General features: G+C 45.7%; 1 protein-coding gene across 2 annotated transcripts in view; it reads right to left on the reverse strand.

Annotated features, from left to right (window-relative positions):
* The window catches only part of LOC144767458 (zinc finger protein 786-like), a 357,248-nt gene extending 338,212 nt beyond the window's left edge, over positions 1 to 19,036 (reverse strand). For both annotated transcript variants that reach the window (XM_078650884.1, XM_078650882.1), the window contains exon 1: positions 18,492 to 19,036. In XM_078650884.1, coding sequence (XP_078507010.1) covers positions 18,492 to 18,500 — 9 coding nt within the window. In that variant the 5' untranslated portion in view covers positions 18,501 to 19,036. The remainder of the gene's footprint in view (positions 1 to 18,491) is intronic.
* Positions 19,037 to 20,810: the final 1,774 nt, after the last annotated feature.

Consider the following 20,810-nt stretch of genomic DNA (forward strand, 5'->3'; position numbering starts at 1 on the left):
CACTGAGGTGGAGAGGCTGGAGACGCATCTGTAATCAAGCCCGCTGCTGGAGGGCCTTGTGTGGTGGGGGCACGAGAGGATGTCCGCACAGCGCCCACTCTGGCATAGAGTACCCTGGAAGCTCTTGAGGCACTTCACGAGCGGTGTGCGCGCCCCACTCAGCAGTAGAAGGACCCCTCGCCTTGCAGCTGAACAGAGGCCTCCAGAGCTGGAGAATGTAAATCCCATGACCCCCCCTCTCCCTCCCCAGAATTTATGAGATAAGTGCAGAACAAGCAGCGAGTGCAGACAGGATAGATACTCCAGGAGGCGAGCATGCGTGGATTTCTGTAGTTGTTCTAGAAGATCACTGCTGTCAATTGTAATTTTGAAAGCCTCCATTTGAGCAGCTAATCAGCGAGGAGGTGACTAATACGATTTTAATTCTGCAAACGTGGGATCTTGGACTCACACCTTCACAATTAATCAAGAAAGTAGTGGGTACTGAAATTTGATTTAGGTTATGTACTACTAATAGCCAGAAACGCTCGCCATTTGTCTCTAAGCCCCTTCCTTTTCAGACTGGGGGGCGTGTTTTTGACTGTTGTTTACATCCTAGAAAGAAAGTCAAAAACACACCCCACAGTCTGAAAAGGATGGGGCTTAGATAGAAAGAAGAACCATTTGTCTCTAAGCCCGTCCTTTTCAGACTGGGGGTGTATTTTTGACTGTTGTTTACAGCCTAGAAAGAAAGTAAAAAAACACGCCCCCCAATCTGAAAAGGACGGGGATTAGATCGAATGAAGAACGTCACGAGGACCTCTTCTCCAATGGCTGGCCACCGTTGAGGAGGCCAGCCAATGGAGAAGAGGGGCGGGGCTTAACTTCGCTAGTGATGTTCACTCTACCCCATTAAGTCTCGCCAGCAAGACTGCGCATGTCTGCGCAGCCATCGCAGGCTGAGACCTAAAAACGGGCCCGGTAGTCTTGATTTTGTGTCTACCACCAACTCGAAAGAACAGAGAAGCACATCGAGGAAACATCAACAAAAAAGCATTTTCAATGCAATCGGTCTCGCCTTTGGGACCTTATAAGTATATAGCCATGCAGCACATTATGCTGGGTTCTATAATATCTACTGTTTAACATGGAGACTTCGACACTAATAGGCACATTACCATATTATACAATGTTAATGATAATATTTGCAAAACAGTTGCAGCGTCTCTGTTCCGAGTGGAAGCAACCTAGTTAAACACATTACCACTTAAGGCCATTCATTTCAAGGTTACGCTAGCAGCCGACGTTTGTATCAAGTTAGTTTCAAGTGCCGTAGTGTGGGAGTGATTTTTCCATGCACGCAATACTAAAACAATTAAACCAAATAGTGGGGCCTTTGTTTTTAGTTTATAGCCAACAAACCGGCTTACAGCCAAGTCCAACGTAACAGGATGGCACAGACTACATTATTTTACAAAACATGACTTTTCTGGGTTGTGTGCCAAATAATTATGAACATTTTGCTGCACATGTTTCCGTTTCAAATCTTTTGATATGTAACAAATTTGAGCATACAAAATGTAAAAAAACACGACACAATATAGGCGTGCTAGAAACAATCAAGACTGAAGCAACTGGGGCTAGTGACCAGGCTGCGCTGCAGGCAGTCCTGTACACAGAATGAAAGATGAAGCTGTGCAGCTGCGCATTCTTGGCGGAAAAGAAAACATTTAATCTTCCTCTTCGCTAAAATTAAGCAACCGTGGTCTCCAGTTGCACTGGCTTTATCTGCGTGGTAATCCAAGGAGGCTTTGATGCACTGTGGAGTCTACAACTCAGCTGCACACGGTCCTCACAAAATGTAGACCGGGTCAGCTTGGTCTGTAGACAGGCAGCCTGGTACAGAGCTCTCTACACAGAAAGTCCTGTTCAGCAACCAAAACCAAGCAAAGTAAGAGGCACTCCGGTGCAGAGCTTTGCACAGCGATACCTCTGTAGACACACAGGCAGCCAAGTTCAGAGCTCTGCAAACAGGCAGTCTGGTTCCCGAGCAGCAAGCCCAGTACAGAGTTGTGTACTGAGGTAACTCAGAATAGCTGTGAGATAAACGGACTGCAACTACAAAAAAATGTGAATCACATTAAGACATCCAATTTAAAAGAGAAATTTGTCGTACCTGAATGGGACTAATGACACAGAGTAACACGGGGACCCGTTGAGAAAAGTGTCCACCATGATACTATAAATCGGGGAGACGCAACTAGCGGTGCTTGTGTTCCTCACGAAGTTGTGTCAAATTTACAATGTGCTCTAGGAGAAATACATTATAAAAATGGTGCCCGTAATTGAACGCCCGTGTCGAATGTGCAAACACTCGCAGTGCATGTGCGTGTGAAGGTATTTATCTGAAAGGAAAATGCTGTACTAAGACAACGTGCCGCATTAAAAGTGGCGGAGTGAGAAACCCAAACCCATCAGTGATTTTAAATTAGAGGTCACATGCCTGAAGTGAAATGAAAATGGTGAAAAGACTCATTTAGGCTACTGTGAAGTCCTTAACTAACTCTAGCTCTGACAATATTCATAGAAAACAAGCTCATAGCAGTGCCAATAAAAAGAAATGATCTGCCTGTATTAAGTGTTGATGAGATACCATTAACAAAAAAACATTTATAAAAACAGGCGCCTGCTAACAAATTAAGCATGGTGCCCGTGTTGTTGTTAATGCTCACAGTTTAGCGTGGCACCTGGGCTCAGGACAGCAATGAGGAGCAGAGAGTACAAACACAGGTGCCATGGTGCAACCTAAAGCGCAGCGCCCTTGTTGTGAGCAGAGATGTGGAAGTAGAGTCGGCCTGGAGCGCGCCTTGGAAGAGACGCGGGAGGGCAGGAGCGTGACGCCGTGAGCGTGCACGTTGGCGTTCCCTGCGGCTCACGCGTTCACAGACCGGTGTCTGCTCGTGCACCGGTCTGTATCACTTGGGGAGGCAAAATAACAACAAGTCTTACTAGTGACCGACCAATGAACAATTCAACTTGAAGTGCTGGCTCTTAGGCAGAGGGGCCGCATTATATTCTAAAATAACCTGGAAGAAAAACACTGTCGCTCTACAGAGTGTGAGATTATAATATATCTATACAGTGAAAGAATTTAATTACACTGGTTCTGCCAATTGTGTAACAGATTGATTTTTTCCATAGTTGAGAGGTAAGCCCAATAGAGAGATGCCAACAAGAAGGATAAAACAGGCACTTGTAGGTAACAAGTGAACGTGCATATTTCTGTGCTTCTCTTCACCAGCGTTTCACTTTTACAAATAAAATTATCTTAACAATACTCTGGTGTTGGGCTGTACAAGCTGTGAAGTTGAATGGTTATGTTATGTAGTGGTTTTTAAACAATGCAATAAATCCACGCTAGTTCTAATACAAAGTATAAAACTTTTACAAAATGTTATACATCTATTATTTATATACACGTATATTGCCAATGAATTATTTACTGTTACCATAACTTCAAATGTCATATAATTTTAAACAAACGCATTATTAGATGACGTTACCAACGTGTATCATTCACTAATTACATGCCTATCCAAGCCTCCTAAATTGGTGTTAGTGCTTCAAAGACACTCACTTTTACCAAGCTACGGCGTGGCACACTTAACTACAATAACTTTAACTACAATTAATTACAACAGACAGGGGCGAGTCTTAAACCTCTTCTCCCTCTAGGCACTAACGTATTTCTTGAAGTCTCACCTGTTGGCCTGTATCCACTCCATGACTGCCCGCACCTCTGGCTCCAAATGACCCTTGACTTCCCCGGGGTTATACTGGTCAGGAAAGGCCCGATTAAGGTCCTTGTCGTGCCCGTTCTCACGCCCACCCTGTACACCGCTGCAGACGCCTTCGTGAGCGCGGCGGTAGCCGTCTGAGTTCAAGGACGGTAGCAGGTGCACGTCCGTGGTGTTTAGGAGCCGGCTAATGCGAGGGTCCGACTGGTAATTCCGTACCAGGACCCCTGCCAGCCGAATCAGCAATTCTCGAGACAGCACCTCGTCTCCGTGCATGTTGCCCACCAGCTTCCCCTGCGGTGCACCGGGCTCCGCCGCAGTCACCCTTAGTACCCAAAGCGGGCTGCCCTCTGCCGACTGCCCAATAGAATAGAGCAGCACTTGGAGCGGAGATTCGGCAGCGGTTTCCAACTCCCGCAGACGCGGCTCCAGCTCCTCCGCGGTGGTGTAGCCGGTCTCCTCCTCTTCCAAAGGACCCTTCTTCACGTGCGCTGCAACTGCAGAGTGACGTACTAAGAAAATAAGAAGTGGAAAGAGCCAGAGCGCGCACACCGACACCAGCGACTGGGCCGCCATCTTTTCCCAGCTCTGACAGCAGCAGCCCGCTTCCGGTAGTCACCAGGCAATGCTGAGGCATCAGAGGGGGCGGGCCCAGTCAAGAGAGTGGTGTCTGAAGGTGAGAACCAATCACCGGCTACTGAATTTAAAGTACACGAAGATAGCTGTGGAAATGCGTGTCAATAAACATTACAGTGTAGGGATATGGAGATCAGAGCACAACAAATAGTCGCGCTAAGCTGGCACGGAGAAAAACAAATACAAGCGTGTCACAAACAGCACAAAAGAAACAGCTTGTGCGCGCGTTAATAATAGTTGAGCACGCGCACCACTTGGATAGGCAACTATAATTAACGCGCGCACAAGCTGTTCACTGTTTCTGGGAAGCGCGTTCACAGACTGGAGTTTGCTCGTGCACCGGTCTGTGCCACTTGGGGAGGGAAGACAACGACAATAAGACTCGCCGGCGGCAGCACGCTTCGCGCAGCAGCGCAGGCAAGCCCTAAAAATGAAACCAAGCAGGTGAGCCTGATCTTCTCAAGATGTATTTGTCTCACTGGAAACACGTTGTCTTAAAGAATCACATGAAGGTAGTGACTGTTAAAACCACGAATTAACTTCTTGCATTATCAAACTCTGGTGGCTGCTAGGGGAATCATTACTGAGAATAAGCCATGTGGCTGCTACAGAATGCTTGAATGAAAGGCAGCATCCAAAATGTGAAAATAAATTGATAAGTTGCCTGGTTCCTACTCAGCTTCCAATTTTTTCGTAGCAAAATCAGCCTTTTAATTCCAACTCTATGAAGTATTAATCATCCCGTAGTAACCTCCCTAGTAATTGAACGCATCCTTAGTGTATTGCCTCACTTCTTCTATTCAGACACCATCATTCCTTTGAGGCACTGACCTCCCTCAGAGCAGTAGTGGCACTACAAACTCTTAACCAGGTTACACATGTGTACTTTAGCCGCTCACCTTTTCTTCGGCATCCAGTTGATACTCCTTTCTCTCCAGCATCTGTCCGTGGTGGTACCACTCTTCAGCATGCCCAGTCTGAGTCTTCTCTTAGTCTGTCAGATGGCATCTGACAGAATTGTGTTTTGGATACCGAGGCAGTTGCCTTATACTCCACATTTATTTTTGAGTTTTATAGTTGCTGTTTTCGGTTTTCTTATTGATCTGTGGTACTTTGTCACAGTTGGAGTTGGTTCACAAGGTCAGCTCAGTGATGAGCATGCCCCTGTGGCTCTACTATGTTTATATACCCATCCAATGGTGCTGCCACTTCTTAACATCCCCTTGTGATGATGCCACCCTTCCGATTGCCCCACAGTACTGAGAACATTTGGACTTCCTACAGTGGTGGTGATTCTTGTTAGCAAAGCGCTGTGTTGCTGCGGCAACAGGGCACAAATTACTCCGCTGATGTTCTTCAGCATTTTCCCCATTGTTGCAACTCCTTAGCATCCCTCTTCAGTATCCCCTTGTGGCGCTTACAATCCTTTGGGCATCCTCTAGTGTTGCTGCAGCTTCACAGAATTCACATGTTGCGATTATATTTTTAATCATGACCCGATTACACTGCCCTCTCTTCAGCCTCTCCTTATGGCTCTGCTGCTCTTCACAATGGCAATGCATCCCTTCATAACACTATCTTTATTCAGCATCTTTCTACAACACATAAATGTTTCAGCATGTTCTTCAAGACAACCGTCCAAGCCATCACTAGCATTATTACTTTGAATAGTTCTAACAGTGAGGCATCGATTGCAAGGCCGAACTTAATTCTCCCAGGGTCAGTAACAGGAGATACCAGCACCAAGGGAATTTGGAGATCTGCAGGAAGACTGCAAATCCATTGTGTTTCTATTAGAGATTTCAACAGCTTGAAAGCAGGCAAAAATCTCCAGATTAAAATCAAGACTAAAATGAGGCATTATTAGGGGATTCTTGCCCCGAATCCCTGGTCACTACTTGCTTCTTAAAGGACCCTCGGTGCCTCACTTATAATCTCCAGTAAATACTCCCTCTTAGAGTTGCTGATGCCTCCAATATCGGGGAACTCTCAAGGGTGAAGTTAGAGAGAGGATTTCAGGGGCACTCGCAATGAAGGCTTAAGTGGTGTGTTACTACTGATCATCTGAAGTCTGTACTTAACCTTAAGATCCTTCTTAAATACCAATAAGAAATAGAAGTGAACAGGTGCCTATTCAAGATCCTCAACACTTACAACGGAGAACTATCATCGACTGGTATCCTTTGGTTGTTATTCTGAAATCAGCAAGGGGCTGAAGCATATATTTCATGTTTTGAAGGCAGCATTGCAGCCTGTAGAGAGCTAAAGCACGGGCTATTCAGGTGCAGTATTAACCTTAAATGTGAATTATTCTCCCTCTTCAGAAGCAACTAGATTAATAACCACCTTGTTCGGTGTCATAAGTAAATGTATGGAAAGCCATAGGCAAAGACAGAGCATTACTGTAGTCATGATGGGAGGGTAAAAAAAGACGGGCAACTGATCTGTCTGTTAAAGTGAGTCAGTAATGTCATAATTTTTCAATATGGGAACATGTCAATTGAAAGTCTAGAAAAAAGGACCCAACCCTTCACGTTTTATTGGAAGTTTGACAGAGAAGTGACCAGTGATCAGTGTGACTTAGAACCCTTTTATCATTACACCACCATAGTCACTATATTTCTACCATTAAAATGAAGCCAACTTGTTGTGATGCGGTGCTGGATAGCAAAAGGACAAAGATGTTAACTGGTTTATATGTTCATGCGTGCTTATCCTAAAAAAAATGTAGGTTATCATTGATGCACACATAATATCAATATCAAACTTGTCACAGAGGGAGAACTAGGTAATTCAACATTTATTGCTGAAACTTCAAGGAGTGAAAAGACCCATCTGCACTACATCTGGATTGCACTATCTGGTCAGGTCTCTGGAATGCCAGTCTAACTTGGGTGGCTAACTGTTGACTCACAGAAAAAAAGCCATATATCCAGATCTTCATTGGAAATCCTTTTAGACTAAAGAAAACTCTCCACACATGACTGAATCCATTTGGCTCAACAATCTCAACAGATACTCAGGTTTCATGACAGATCCCACAGATGCTATTCCTGAACAGTCTACTATTCAATTAAAATTGCCAGAAAAAAGTTATGGAAGGGCCATTTTACCCCAAAGCATCAGGGTACATTCACATTTTCTATTTATAAATGTGCAGTCAAGCACCATTATTGGTTTGATCCATTGTACAGACCTTTGGCATTGAGGTCGTCTGGTTGGGGTGATTTGATTAAGAAACAAGCATTTACAATGCAACGGTTTCGCCTTTGTAAAAGTTAGAGCTATTGGCATTGTAAATGACAATTTTTTTTATTTATGTGTTGGTTTTGAAAACAGATAAATTAATGGCATTGTCATTTAGAATGCCAATAGCTTAATCTCTCGCAAATGGACGATACCTTACACGTATTGTTTCTAAGCACTGTATTAAAGGTAGAACGATAACAACACATTTCACGAGCACTTAGATACATTTGATATATTGAAAACGGTTGCTAACCCAACCCAACACCCATCTTGCTACAACCCGTATGTTGAGCACTTCGAACAGCAAATATAAATTATATAGCTGCAGTACACATTCAAAACTAGGACACACCAAATTAATACCAGTCTTCCACTGGAACACCTTCCTCAAAGATTTGTTTAGTTTACTATTCCTTCTCACTTTCAAGACAGAACTGAAGGCCAATGTGTTCAGTTTCAAAATACCCTAGGCACCGCTCCACAGCTATGGGTCTTGCTTAAAGCGCACCTGATATTATTTTGCCCACAAAATCAGCAATTGCCCAAATGTAATGTAATTGTATTGTTTCATTCACCAATCATGCTCACTACTGTTGCATGTGACAATGTTATCACAGTGCCAACAATCCAATATACCTAATTTGTGGTAGAAATAATTCATCAAGAAATACAGACACATGGGTATAAGTCCCCCACAGAGAGGGCATAAAAGTATGATTTACCACATGGATTCAGACATTCTATTGCACGGTGCTTTGGAGAGCCAGAATTTCGGCACATGTTTGCGAAGAACATTTTTTCTCACTACTACATTGCTCTTAAAAGTTTTTGGGGTCTAGTTCGTATCCTACTTTTCTTTTCTATAAGCAACCTTAAGGCAGCTGCAGTAAAGAATGCTGCTCTCAGCAATACAGGATGTAGAAATCCTGCTGGAAAAAAACACAATGATGTTATTTTTTCCCCCGGCTTGTCCTTCTGTGTCTGTCTAAGTGTAAACCATTCCCTTATCAGCGTCAGATGGAATGAATGACTAACTTCATGAAGGACACAGCAGCATAAGTTGTCTGGTGTATCGCTTGTTTTGCATCGTCCTCGGTTATAAACAAACTTTCCCGAGACAAGCTCAGATATCTGACCAGTTTGGTTCAATAAAGAAATTAAAACACAGGCACATTTAACTCTAAACAGCATCTTACAATGTGTTATTGGCCTAAATTTTCAACCCTGAAGTGGTCCGTCCACCCAAAAAAATCAAAAGAGACGACATGGAAACTTATATACGAAGTACCTGAAAGTAATACATTCAGCTTGATTTAAACTTGAAAACTGTCTGCAATATCTGCAGAAACATGTAAAAAGTGTTTTAGTATTGTAACTGTTCTTATGCCGAGCGATCCAACGCCCATCAGGTCTAGCTCACTATGTACAACTGCAACATACATTAATAGTCACTATTACACATGCCCAGTCAGTTTTATTCTCCAGGTCAATTTATCAATTTGCATGTTGTATGTACAGTTATTCTACCCTGGGGAACATAAGAGAACGTCACAGAGTAACTATGAAAAGCATTTACAAAAAGACTTCTGGTAGACAGGTATGGGGGCAGTGAGAAGGGAGAGTAGGGCAGGATGGGGAACCAGGTAGGAATGATGGAATTTGAACAGAACTCAGAAGGGACAGTTAACTTTTAATACAATTTTTATCAGTAATCTACACCACCTCAGGAAAACAAGAAAGAGAAAAAAAATGTGTTCTATATTCAGAAAACTGAGGAAGATGAAGGATTTTAACTTTCTGTGCCATGACAACAGAGAAAGCAGGTATCACAGCTTAAGGATGCCAGTTCCAGATCGGAGGCACGGCTCTTCTGAAGAAGCCTGTTTGGTTCTAAATTTAAATTTTTGGGAACATGGGCAGAGCTCAGCTTCCCAGTACTAGGGAACTCTCCAAGATGGTGAAGTGTTAATAGGCAGTTTTCTTTAGGAGAATGGTTTATTAAAGTGCGACAAGCTGTGAATACCATCAGGGTATGGACTGGTAAACACTGAAGCTCTTAAGGGACTGCAGTTATATAGCCGCACGTCCTTGTACTGGCTGTAAGATTGACAGCTGAAAAAAGGGCAACTTATAAGGGTCCAAAGTCAACTCTCCGGCTGAGGAACAACTGAACCACTGCATGGTAGGGCTTGAGTGCAAGTGGCACAAAGATAGAGGTATGTGCACAGAACGCTCACATTATTCCTCTATGGCTCGCAGCGAAACCCTAGCAATCTGCAAACTATTGCTCCCTTGTGACTGCATAAAACATTTTAGTTAATTAACGTCTTGGCCTTCATCACTCCAATATACATCTTTGTTCCTACTGATGTGTAAACAAATGTTTCACTGGTAGATATTTTGATGTCATGCCAAATCAAGTAGCTAAATCCCGGTAAAAATGACTGTTCCCAGGGGCTTCTCTTTGTGTTTACATACCTTACCGCCACAAACTTAAGATAGTGGTAGACATTTAGGTTTCCAAGTATGGATGTCAGCCTAGTATTCAAAACCTTCTCATGTACCTTTAACACAGAAAGCTCTGAATCGAAGCAACATCTCATTACAGTGAAGTAGTATTATATGAACATAAAATCTTCATTTTGTCTGGCTAACTTCTTTAAGTTAATTACCCGATGCTGGAGGGATAATCCTTGTAAAGGTTATGAATTTAACAAAAATGCTCCACTGAACAAAAGTATTGTAAGAAAAACTATTATTCACATTGGCACAGAAATGTGCATTGTTAACAAAATAACTAGAAACATTTCAAATGCTACTGCAACAACATCATGTCATTTGTTGTGACAACTGTGGGTAACAGTCTTTGACTTTCCACAATATGAATACAAGCCAGTCAAAAGCCATTCATCAACCAAAGGGGAGAGGGGTTGGCCTAACGGCTAGGGCAGTCGACCTTGAATCTGGGGAACTGGGTTCGAGTCCCTACAATGACGCTGCACATCCTGTGATTCTGGGCAAATCACTTAATCCCCATGTGCCTACCAAAAATGAATGTGTCCGTCATGTAATGCAACTGGTGCTGTGTAAAGAGCTCTGATACCCGATTTGGGTCAAGTTCGCGCTATATAAAACTCTGTAAACAAAAAAAGACTTCCCTTCAAGGTACAAATTAGGTCCTAGCATCCATGCCATAAATTCCCACAGGTTTGCTTACATGCCAGACATTTTAAATGTAAGCATTTTCTGCATAGTTAAACAATTTAAGGCCGACTAACAGGAGCAAAGTCACCAAAGGCCTACATTTAACTTACATGATGTTGCCAAACGAATATGGTGTCATTTTATACTGAACTAGAGGCACACATTAGCCATACACAAAATCGATTATGGGGCTAACCATATGACAGGTTCAGCCCATGTGGGACCACTCAAGTACCAAATTCCCTCAGACCCAATAGCAACCACGATACAGGGAACTCCTCTGCTCTCAAGTGGCTAAAGCAATGGGCAGAAGAAACGGAGCCTACTTTACGCAGAGATGAATCGCCTGTGACCCAGCTAACAAGCGAGACTGGGAGAGTCAATTAATAGATCTGCGATTAATGAAATACTTTTGTTAACTATTAACATGTTTAACAAAAGACAGTTTTTGTCTGCTAAGTGACAAAATGCATATAAATGGACAGTGGAAAGGCAGATAATTTGGGTTCACTCTGAGATCATCAGACATCCACGCAAAGGCAATTCTGGTTCCAGGACAAGGCAATTCAAGATCTAGACGTAGGCAATCCAAGATCCAGGCAGGCCAGGAACTTGTAATGTAACATCCAGGCGCAGGCCTCATAACTTATAAGCAGATATTACAGAAACGTCACACTGCTGGCAGATGTACTTAAATGGATAAAACAGATCTAAACAGAGGTAAAAACAAGGGAAAGAAAGCTATGACTCATTGACACACCGCCCTCAGAAGAGACACGTTAGTCAAAAGTACGAAACCATCTGGCAAAATGAAAAACAGGAATCTATAAAGAACTCGCAGAATGAAACAAGAGACTCTCTGTGAAGCCTAGCTAGAAATATTCCAAGACCTTCCTATACACAGTTCAAAACACTATAATTAGGGCTACTCCCATGATCACAATAGATTATGGAAACAGGCTTTTTGCGAGGAGTTCTTTGCTGGGACAGTGGCTAAGGCTGACAAACGAAAATATAAAGAACAGCCACGAGTTCTGGAAGAGTGGGTGAGAAGGGGAGCTGACTATGGATTTCTACAATAACCAAAATCCAACCAAAACAGACTGAAAGCAAGCAGGGGTAAAAACCCAGGCTTAGGACTTGGAATTCAGAGACCTCGGACTGAGGCTTTACGCACCTAACTGATGTCTATTCTAGGCCCATCATGCGATCTTCCCACAGCACCTCAGCATTTGTGGGCTTCAGGGAGAAAGGAAATGAGTAGATGGTGTCGATTCCTTGGAGCCGGAGAACTATAGGCTGCGTCAAAACAGGCTCAAGGCAGGCTTGGGCGAGGGAACATAAACGTTGGCCTTTATACTAACCAAAACTTCATAGAAGCAAAGACAAAGGAACCAGGCCTGAGATACTTGAGATCGGACAGTTTCTTCCTCCTTCTCTAAAAATGCACAATTTCAGCCCAGTCTTTCACAGTGGCGTTCGGTATGCGCAGTTAAAAAAAAAAACATGAACACGATTTGTGCCCTCTAACAGGTCGGATTGTAGACATCCCCATTTCACTGAGGTTCTGGAGCTCAGTAACCAAGGATCAATAACGGTCAACCTAAACTCTGTTTATTAAACAACAGTGATCTTAAACGTCAGAAATCGCGGCATCGTTCTAAAACACACCCCAAATAAATAAACTCTATACAGGGCTCTACACTGGTACCAGCAGCCAGCTTCTGTAGACTGGGCCAAAGTCCGGATAGGACTTCGAGGTGAGATGTCACAGAGCAAGTTACCCTGGCCTTCACAGCCAAGGTATCCTTGTTGAAAGGTTTAGGCTCTGATCACACTTGGCAAGGCATTAAAATGCACCGCTTATCTTTATCAAGCAGTAAAACTCGATCATTAGCAAAGGTAGGGTCGCAACATGCGCAGCCCACACATTTTCCGGTTCTCAAATTTCATTTTCACCACAAGGCTCAGTGCCACGCTTTGAATCTGTCCTCGGCAAAGACAGCCGTGGAATACAACTCTACATCACTTCGACTTGTAGGTTTGCAATACATTCGTTCCACTATTAGTTCTTCACACTCACACTTCAGCTTCCCTTTATGAACCATTAATAGCATCGCTCTAGCTGCCATCTTCCAGCGTTAACGGGCCGCCTCGCCTCCAGAGCCAAGTGTCAATCTCAATGAGAATGGCGCGTGCTCCACTCACTCCGGCCTCCGGGCACATGGTTCGATTAATACGTTCACGCTCTATGGCCCCTGAACATCACCGTCCCAGAGAGGTGGAAGGTATGCAGGCTAGGCGCTCTGATGGGCCATGAGGAGACCGGGAATGAGGCTGCGGAGACGAACGCGGCGCCAGCCAAGGTTAAAGCAGATATCTTGTCATTCACTGCTCTCGGGCCCTGCAGCCTTCCTGAATCTTACTTTCAGACCGACGGAAGGTGGAAGCTTCCCGGACATTCCGGAGAAAGGCGGTCTTGGAATATGTGCATGTGCTGCCCACTGGCTCGAAGAGATCCCACACGTGAGGCCGCTAGAAACAGAGCAAGGCGGGCCAGGCGCTCGGCCGACACTTGCCGCACAAAGGAGCGCTTGTGCTGTGGCAGCGGCGGCGCTCCCTGTACAGGCCAGTAGGCTCTCTGATTGGCTGACAAGGTCCACCAATCACAAAGCATATTTGGTAGTTGCCAACCAATCAGAGAGCCGACTGGCCCGTGCTGAACATCACCGTCCCAGAGAGGTGGAAGGTATGCAGGCTAGGCGCTCTGATGGGCCATGAGGAGACCGGGAATGAGGCTGCGGAGACGAAAGCGGCGCCAGCCAAGGTTAAAGCAGATATCTTGTCATTCACTGCTCTCGGGCCCTGCAGCCTTCCTGAATCTTACTTTCAGACCGACGGAAGGCAGAAGCTTCCCGGACATTCCAGAGAAAGGCGGTCTTGGAATATGTGCATGTGCTGCCCACTGGCTCGAAGATATCCCACACGTGAGGCCGCTAGAAACAGAGCAAGGCGGGGCAGGCGCTCGGCCGACACTTGCCGCACAAAGGAGCGCTTGTGCTGTGGCAGCGGCGGCGCTCCCTGTACACGCCTGTAGGCTCTCTGATTGGCTGACAAGGTCCACCAATCACAAAGCATATTTGGTAGTTGCCAACCAATCAGAGAGCCGACTGGCTCGTGCAGACAGCGTGAGCAAGACACTCCGAGACTCGCCATCTGTTTTCATTAACAAAAGGGGCGGAACTTAAAAAAAGACACGGGAACGCCCCCGATTCGCGTCCTGACGGGGGAAAGAGTGACGGACAACAATCTCTTCCAATGGCTAGCCTCCATTTATGGAGCTAGCCAATGGAAGACAGAGGCGGGACTAAGCCCCATACTGTAGGACATAAGATTTCGCCCTGGGCGGGGCACTGCTTACGCAGTGCCACGGCCAGGGCGAAACCTAAAAACGCTAACTTTACATTTAATTGATTAGCATGGGTGCAATTTTAAGTTTGAAGTATGATTAAATCTTCATTGTATGTGAATATAAACACACGCACATACTTCATTTGTGTCCCTTGATCTCCATTTTAAGGAGTGATATTGCATTTTTATGCCTGGTGCACACTACAAACCTAGCTGTATCTGGGCGCCTTAACCAGCTTATTAAACAAATCAGTCACCTATACCACACAGCCAGGCCAATGCTGCTACCACAGGCAAAATCCTGCCTTGCAGAGAGACCTCCATTCGTTTTTAAATAGAATGGTTTTAAAGGTTTTTTTCTGGAACTCTTTAGTGTGTCTTGTAGCGTGCATTGTATTTTAATCTTACTTTTCATGTGTTTTACTGGAAAAGCAACTGATAGGAACATTTTGTATTGCTGCTGTTTTCTGACTTCGGCTATAGAGGGGTTGTTGCAGGTTTGTTTTTCCTTCTTCGCTTTATAGAGTGATTCGGTACTATACAAATAATACAGTTCGAAGGGGATGGGCAACTATAATTGTGTTCGCAGTCACAGTAAGCATAGTTACGGCTTAAACATTAGTCAAAACGATGGGATATGGGTGGGTGTGCCTGCGCTCTCAAATTACCTTTATTCTAAAATTAAGATAGCTATGTCATAAAACGAATCAGCAGACCAGACCATGCACATTATTTTGAGTTTTGCACAAATGTGAACACTTTAGGTAGACAAGCTTCAAAGTTCCCAGTGAAGCCTACCCTGACTCAAAAAGAATCACTTTTTGACACAAACAAGCCACAAAGTATTACACAGAAGCTGAAGAGTTACATATGCCCTCCTTGGAGAGCAATCGATCAACATTGCTAAGTGCGTGAATTTCACACCAGTTTATCTGAACCTGAACTGCAAAGACTGCATTTTACAGATTAGACGTTCTAGTTTCCCCATCTTTTGCCCCAGCCCAGCAGTGCTCCTGTAGCTGCCACTTCTAATATACCTGACAACCTCACCCACAGGCTGTGCCCGGCAGTACCCAACTTGGGCGATGGCCATGGACTCGAAATGGTGCAACTCCCGCAGCAGGCAGCTCCGCTCGGTGGCATGCAGGCTGTATATGAAATCCCGGGCGCCCTGTGCGGTGTTTAGCGCCTCGATGGGCTCCTTCCGTGGGTGGGTACCCAGTGCTCTGCAAGTCCCGGGCCAGCACCAAAGCCGCAGCCGGGCAGGCCGCAAAGCAGTCCGGCTCAAAAGAGTCAACATTGGGGCGGCGAAGGGTGGAAAACCAAGGTCCAAGAGCCAAGGTCTAGGGCAGCAGCATCCGCCCTCTGAGGCGAGAAGATCCGCGGTTTGCTGCTCCCAGAGGATTACCAACCGTCCTGTGTGTGAAGAGGGCACACGCCGAGCGCAAAGGGAGCGCGTGAAACTGGTGGCGAGGGGGCTCAGCTCGCAGGTGCAGGGCACAGGCTCCCAGGCAGGTGGATTGCTACTGTGGTGCACTACGGAACACTGAAGGAACTCTCAGGAGTCGGTGCAGGGGCTGCCGCTAATCCGCAGGCTGGCTCCAGGCGCCCTTCCACAGTGGTCGCACGGCCCCTGCGTGCCCTTGGGGGTCTATCACCTGATACTCCGTACCCGATGCCACCGCTTGTCACTCTCGCACATGCCCCGGGAGGGAGGTCTCTTTGTGGTGGTGGGGGGGGGGACAGGACATGCACAGCTGACAGGAGGCTCGGGACAGCAAGCAGTGGGCGTCACCGCTTGACATGGGTGTGTCTTCTCACCCCTCCCGCAGTTGGGGCGGTCCTGGAGTGACGTCATCGCGCATGCGCGGAATCTGTGATTCACTGTACGGGATGCGCGTGTACGCGGTGCATCTTAAAGTAGGGTCAGTACTAGGGCAGCTGCAGTGTCTGAGTTGGTCTGGCTGCTCTGCGTGCCTAACTATTGGTTCAAGCTATAAAGGAATTGCAGAGTTCCCCGGAGAACCATACGCGCAGGAATGGTATGGGCACATTTTCAGAACGCAACCTAGCATCCACCGCCTCGTACATCACAGAGTAAAGCAAACGGATCTTACTCACAGGGAACGCTTCGAGCAGGAAACGTGGAGTGCTTTAAATTAACGTGTGTATGTGTGCAATGTTTGGGACCTGCTTTGTAGAAAATCACGAAAGTCCATACTAAATCTAGACATCGGAACTGGAGACTCACGTGACCGTACGTCAACGCACCTGCGCAGTTCCAGCCTCAAGCGCCGCCCTCCTGTGACTGATGCTAAGAGACTACACGTAGGAGGAGCAGAGGCCACCGATGCATGAGAGGGAAGCCCCGCGTGACGGAGCCTGTAGCCCGGTGAGTGGAGCGGGCGGGTGGGGCTTAGTTGTAGGGGGGTGAGTGGGGCTTAGTTGTAGGGGGGTGAGTGTGGCTGTGTATGTGCGCGCGCGATTGTGCCTGCGTGAGTGTGCATGCGTGTGTGTGCATGCGTGAGTGTGGCTGTGTGAGTGCGCGCATGATTGCGAGTGAATGGGGGACAGGAGATGTGCACGGCTCCGGGCTGGACATGCGCGTCCACAAACCCGAATCGCTGCGCGTGCCCCGGTTTGTCTCCCTTGAGAGGCATCTCGGCGACAATACGTTTCGAGGGCGAGACCTAAAAAGGAAGGAGCTGTCGAGTAACATGCAGCTGGAGAATTTTGGAAAAATTAAGTGCTATGGGGAGAGAGACTGCAGAGCAAGGTGGACTGAAGGGGAAAACGAGAGTGATGCAATCCTACCCTACTAAAACGTAACAAATGCATAATTCACACCTTAAAATTAAAACATTTCCATAACAAATTCATTGTTATTGCAAGCTCATCTAATATTGCTAACAAGCGCTATGAACCCAACAGGTATGCCCTGTTTAGGAGCATGTTCACTGCTATGTTATATATCTGCATACAATAACAGAAAACAGAGGCAGCCAAATACCGATCGAGGTTTTGAATTACTCACGAGATAAGTGTCAATTGGTGTATCCAACATTTGACAATAGAGAAATGACAAACATAGCAAATACGAAAACTTGGCAGCTATGTACTATCTTTCGGAGCCTTCCTAAACAAGCATTGAAAATGCAATAGGTCTCGCCTTTGATTAAGTTAAAGTAATTTGCTTAGCTAATGGTATTGTTTAGCAAAGCAAATGGCTTTAACTTAATAAAAGGCGAGGCCTATTGCATTTTCAATGGTTGTTTTACACTTGAAGCCATAGTGAAATAAAGTCCTTTACACAGAATCGCACAACGTCAGTCAACTGCAGAAGTTTGGATTGGGATGCATGATGGCAAGTAAAACAAGTTTAAAAAAAAAAAAACACTGGGAGGGGGGAGGAGAAACACGAGAGACGGCCTGCGGTCGTCAAAGTGCAAGTTTTTGAGTGTAAGCTCACCCAGCAATTAGAAGGCACTGTGTCACACCGCAAGTAAAACAAGTTAAAAAAAAAAAACACTGGGAGGGGGGAGGAGAAACACGAGAGACGGCCTGCGGCCGTCAAAGTGAAAGTACGGCCGGCATTGCTGTGGGGAGGGGGGAGGAGAAATGCGACACGCCTGGATAAAGTGTGAAGCAGCAGGGGTCTTTGAAGTGAAGCTTCACTTCAAAGGTGTGGGAGGAGTGCGGCTCAGCTGAGCCAGAGCGCACGCTGGGGGAAGCTTGTGGGGCGGAGCGGCAAGAGCTGCAGGGGAACAGTTGGCTGGCAATTTGATGCTGTGCACGCGCATTTTAGGTCAATGCGCTTGCGAATTGACCTAAAAGCGCACGGGCACAGCATCAAATCGCCAGTTAGTTAAAGTCTGTTTAAGCCCCTATAGTCTCGCTCCGCTCAATGCGCATGCGCATTGACAGGTCGCGAGACCTAAAAACGCACTAGTAGTACGCATGAAACGCATATATTTGTAATTTAACACAGAAGGCTGGTTGCTCTACTCCCTCCACACACCAATGAAAGAGGTTTCTAGAAGCAGCCCCTCTGCTGGTGTAGCATGATAATATGCAGGGCACACTCCATCGTGGCAAAGCAGGTATTTTTCTGCAACTTCAGACACTCTCCTTGGAGTAAAGAGACTACTTGTGTACAGTCCTGCTGTTAGAGATAATTACTTCATGGCAGGCGCTTGAGTATAAAAAACAACTCACAATGCCCATGCTGGTGCTAGTTACGCGACGAGTAGAAGAGACCCTTCCTCTGCTTCGTGTATCCTCATACAGCGTAGTAGAACAGACTTTCGTGCAGCCCGGCCTCTTGAAGAGTTGCGAGTCTTAATTCAGTGTCGCCTTGGTGGGGACATGATTTAACCTAGCAAATATATTTTTGAATCACAGTTCTCTCTGTTGCGGATCACTATCTTCTACATCACACAGCCCTCCTTAGTGGTAGAGAAATGTCGTCTGCTCACAAGTCTTCTACAGCTCAGTCTCGCTGCGGGGGAGCAGGGTCTTTCGCACACCACCCGCTCCCTGCCAGGCGTTCATAGGCTCTCTCTCATCTTCTAGGTGACACGTGGCCTGCAGCAGCTCAATCGTACGGGGTGCTCCTGTGTCAACAACCAGAACACTGCGGTCAGGGTGTTTGTCCCTTTAAGAAGAGTGAATGAGGCTGGAATACATCTCGGCAGGAACGGGGAGCAGTAGGTTTACATCACGCATGCCTGCCCCCCCGAAAGTACCCTCTTACGGCGGACATGCGTACAACGGATTGCTGCATCTCTACAAAACAGAGCTAGGAGCGTGCCTAATGCATGACCATAGAAAAAGGACTTAGATGGCGAAGACAAAAAAATCACTAGAATGATCTTTTGGCAAGAAACCGTGCAAGCAGAGAGCGCCATACTGTTGACCAGCCTCACTGTTTTCACTTTCGCTCACAGCTGGTAGGACCTGTACAAAGAAATTGGATGTGTCTATTTGAAGATGTCTCGTTACACACATCACATTCAATTGGAATTTATATTGTGGGCTCACATCGAGGTCACGTTTTCTTCATATTTGCTCTTTATTTTTCAGTTGTGCTTGTGAGAAAGTCGTTTATTTTCAGTTTTAATTAATAATATCCCACTATTTAATCAGAAAGTTTTACAGTGCGTTAGCAATCTTAAGTATATTCAAACTGGGTTGCAGTCACAGGCGGACATGCAATTTAATGTAATTAAACCAAAATACCTTTATCAAATTCAGGAATTTTGTTTATGCACATACATAGTTCGGACAATAAGGAGGCAAAATTTAGTCAGTGTTCAAAGAGTGTGTTAAACTCTTTTCATTGCCTTAGATTGTGTGGCTGCAGACCTGCTAATAGACCTGATTCAGAGAGGGACACTCCGGGTTTTTAAAGCCAAAAATGTCTCGATTAAAATTGGCTCTCTCAAGCCCGAAATTGCCTCTGCTTCAAGAGAAACATTCTCCCGATTGTTTTTATTTTTTAATCTCCCACTTTCCTAATCTAAAATGTTGGTATGTACGTGGATGAGATGCCTGTAGTACGGCGCAGGGTTATGCCCGGCGACGTGACGCAGACACCTGCGCACACCCCGACCTCACGTTAGAGGCCCAAGGGTGAGTTAATAAAAAGGGGAGACTCCGGCCATATGAACACAGGCATAGAGAGTTAAAAGCGCACCCTACTTCCAAGTTTATGTGCAGCAGCCACGTCTGCACTGGTTAATCCCGCTAGAGCGCCGCACCACAGTGGCGACGAGGTGGAGGCAGACCCACTGCATTCCAGTCGCCTACTCCAGTCTCCAATGCGCAATGGCAATTGGGAGGGATGAGGGGAAAAGCCACACCGACAACCATTTGTGTGTGTAAAAGGCCGCTTTATTGAAACGGGTGCATATCACAATTTTATTTAGACTGGCACTTTGCCTTACAAAACTAAAACCTCTCTAAACATCAAATTACCTGACCCCTTGCCTTTCCTCCCCTCACCCCTACGATCCCCACATGATAAAACCCCCACCCTGCAACATATAATGCATGCATTTCAATACCTTAAATATTACACAATCTTATCACATAGCATTTAAAAACTCCTACCCTCCCATGACCTACAATCCTACCTGCCTCCTGCAACTGTAACTAACAAACCTCTAATGTAAACTTCCAACCTGCTTAACCTTTCCCCGCTCATGTTCACCAACCCCCCCCAACTTAACCATAAACTACCAAACTCCAGCCAAACTTGGCCAACTTCAAAAACAACTCCGCCTGCACCTGTTCCAAGCGACAGCACCATAACAATAGAAAAACCCCTATGCATCTGTCCCAAAACGGCCCCTACTGCAAAAAACCTACCTTAACATCCTCCCCAAAAGAACCCCAAAATCCAGGGAGGGAGGGCGGGGACAAAAATTCCTGAACTACAGTGCTCCCAGCCACCAGGTCAGCAGAACCTAAAATGGTAGCTGGGGGGGGGCGCCAAAAAAACCTTAAAGTAGCCTTGGGCTATTTTTACACATT

This window comes from Lissotriton helveticus, chromosome 7 (assembly GCF_964261635.1).
Source record: "Lissotriton helveticus chromosome 7, aLisHel1.1, whole genome shotgun sequence".
NCBI classification, from domain to species: Eukaryota; Metazoa; Chordata; class Amphibia; order Caudata; family Salamandridae; genus Lissotriton; species Lissotriton helveticus.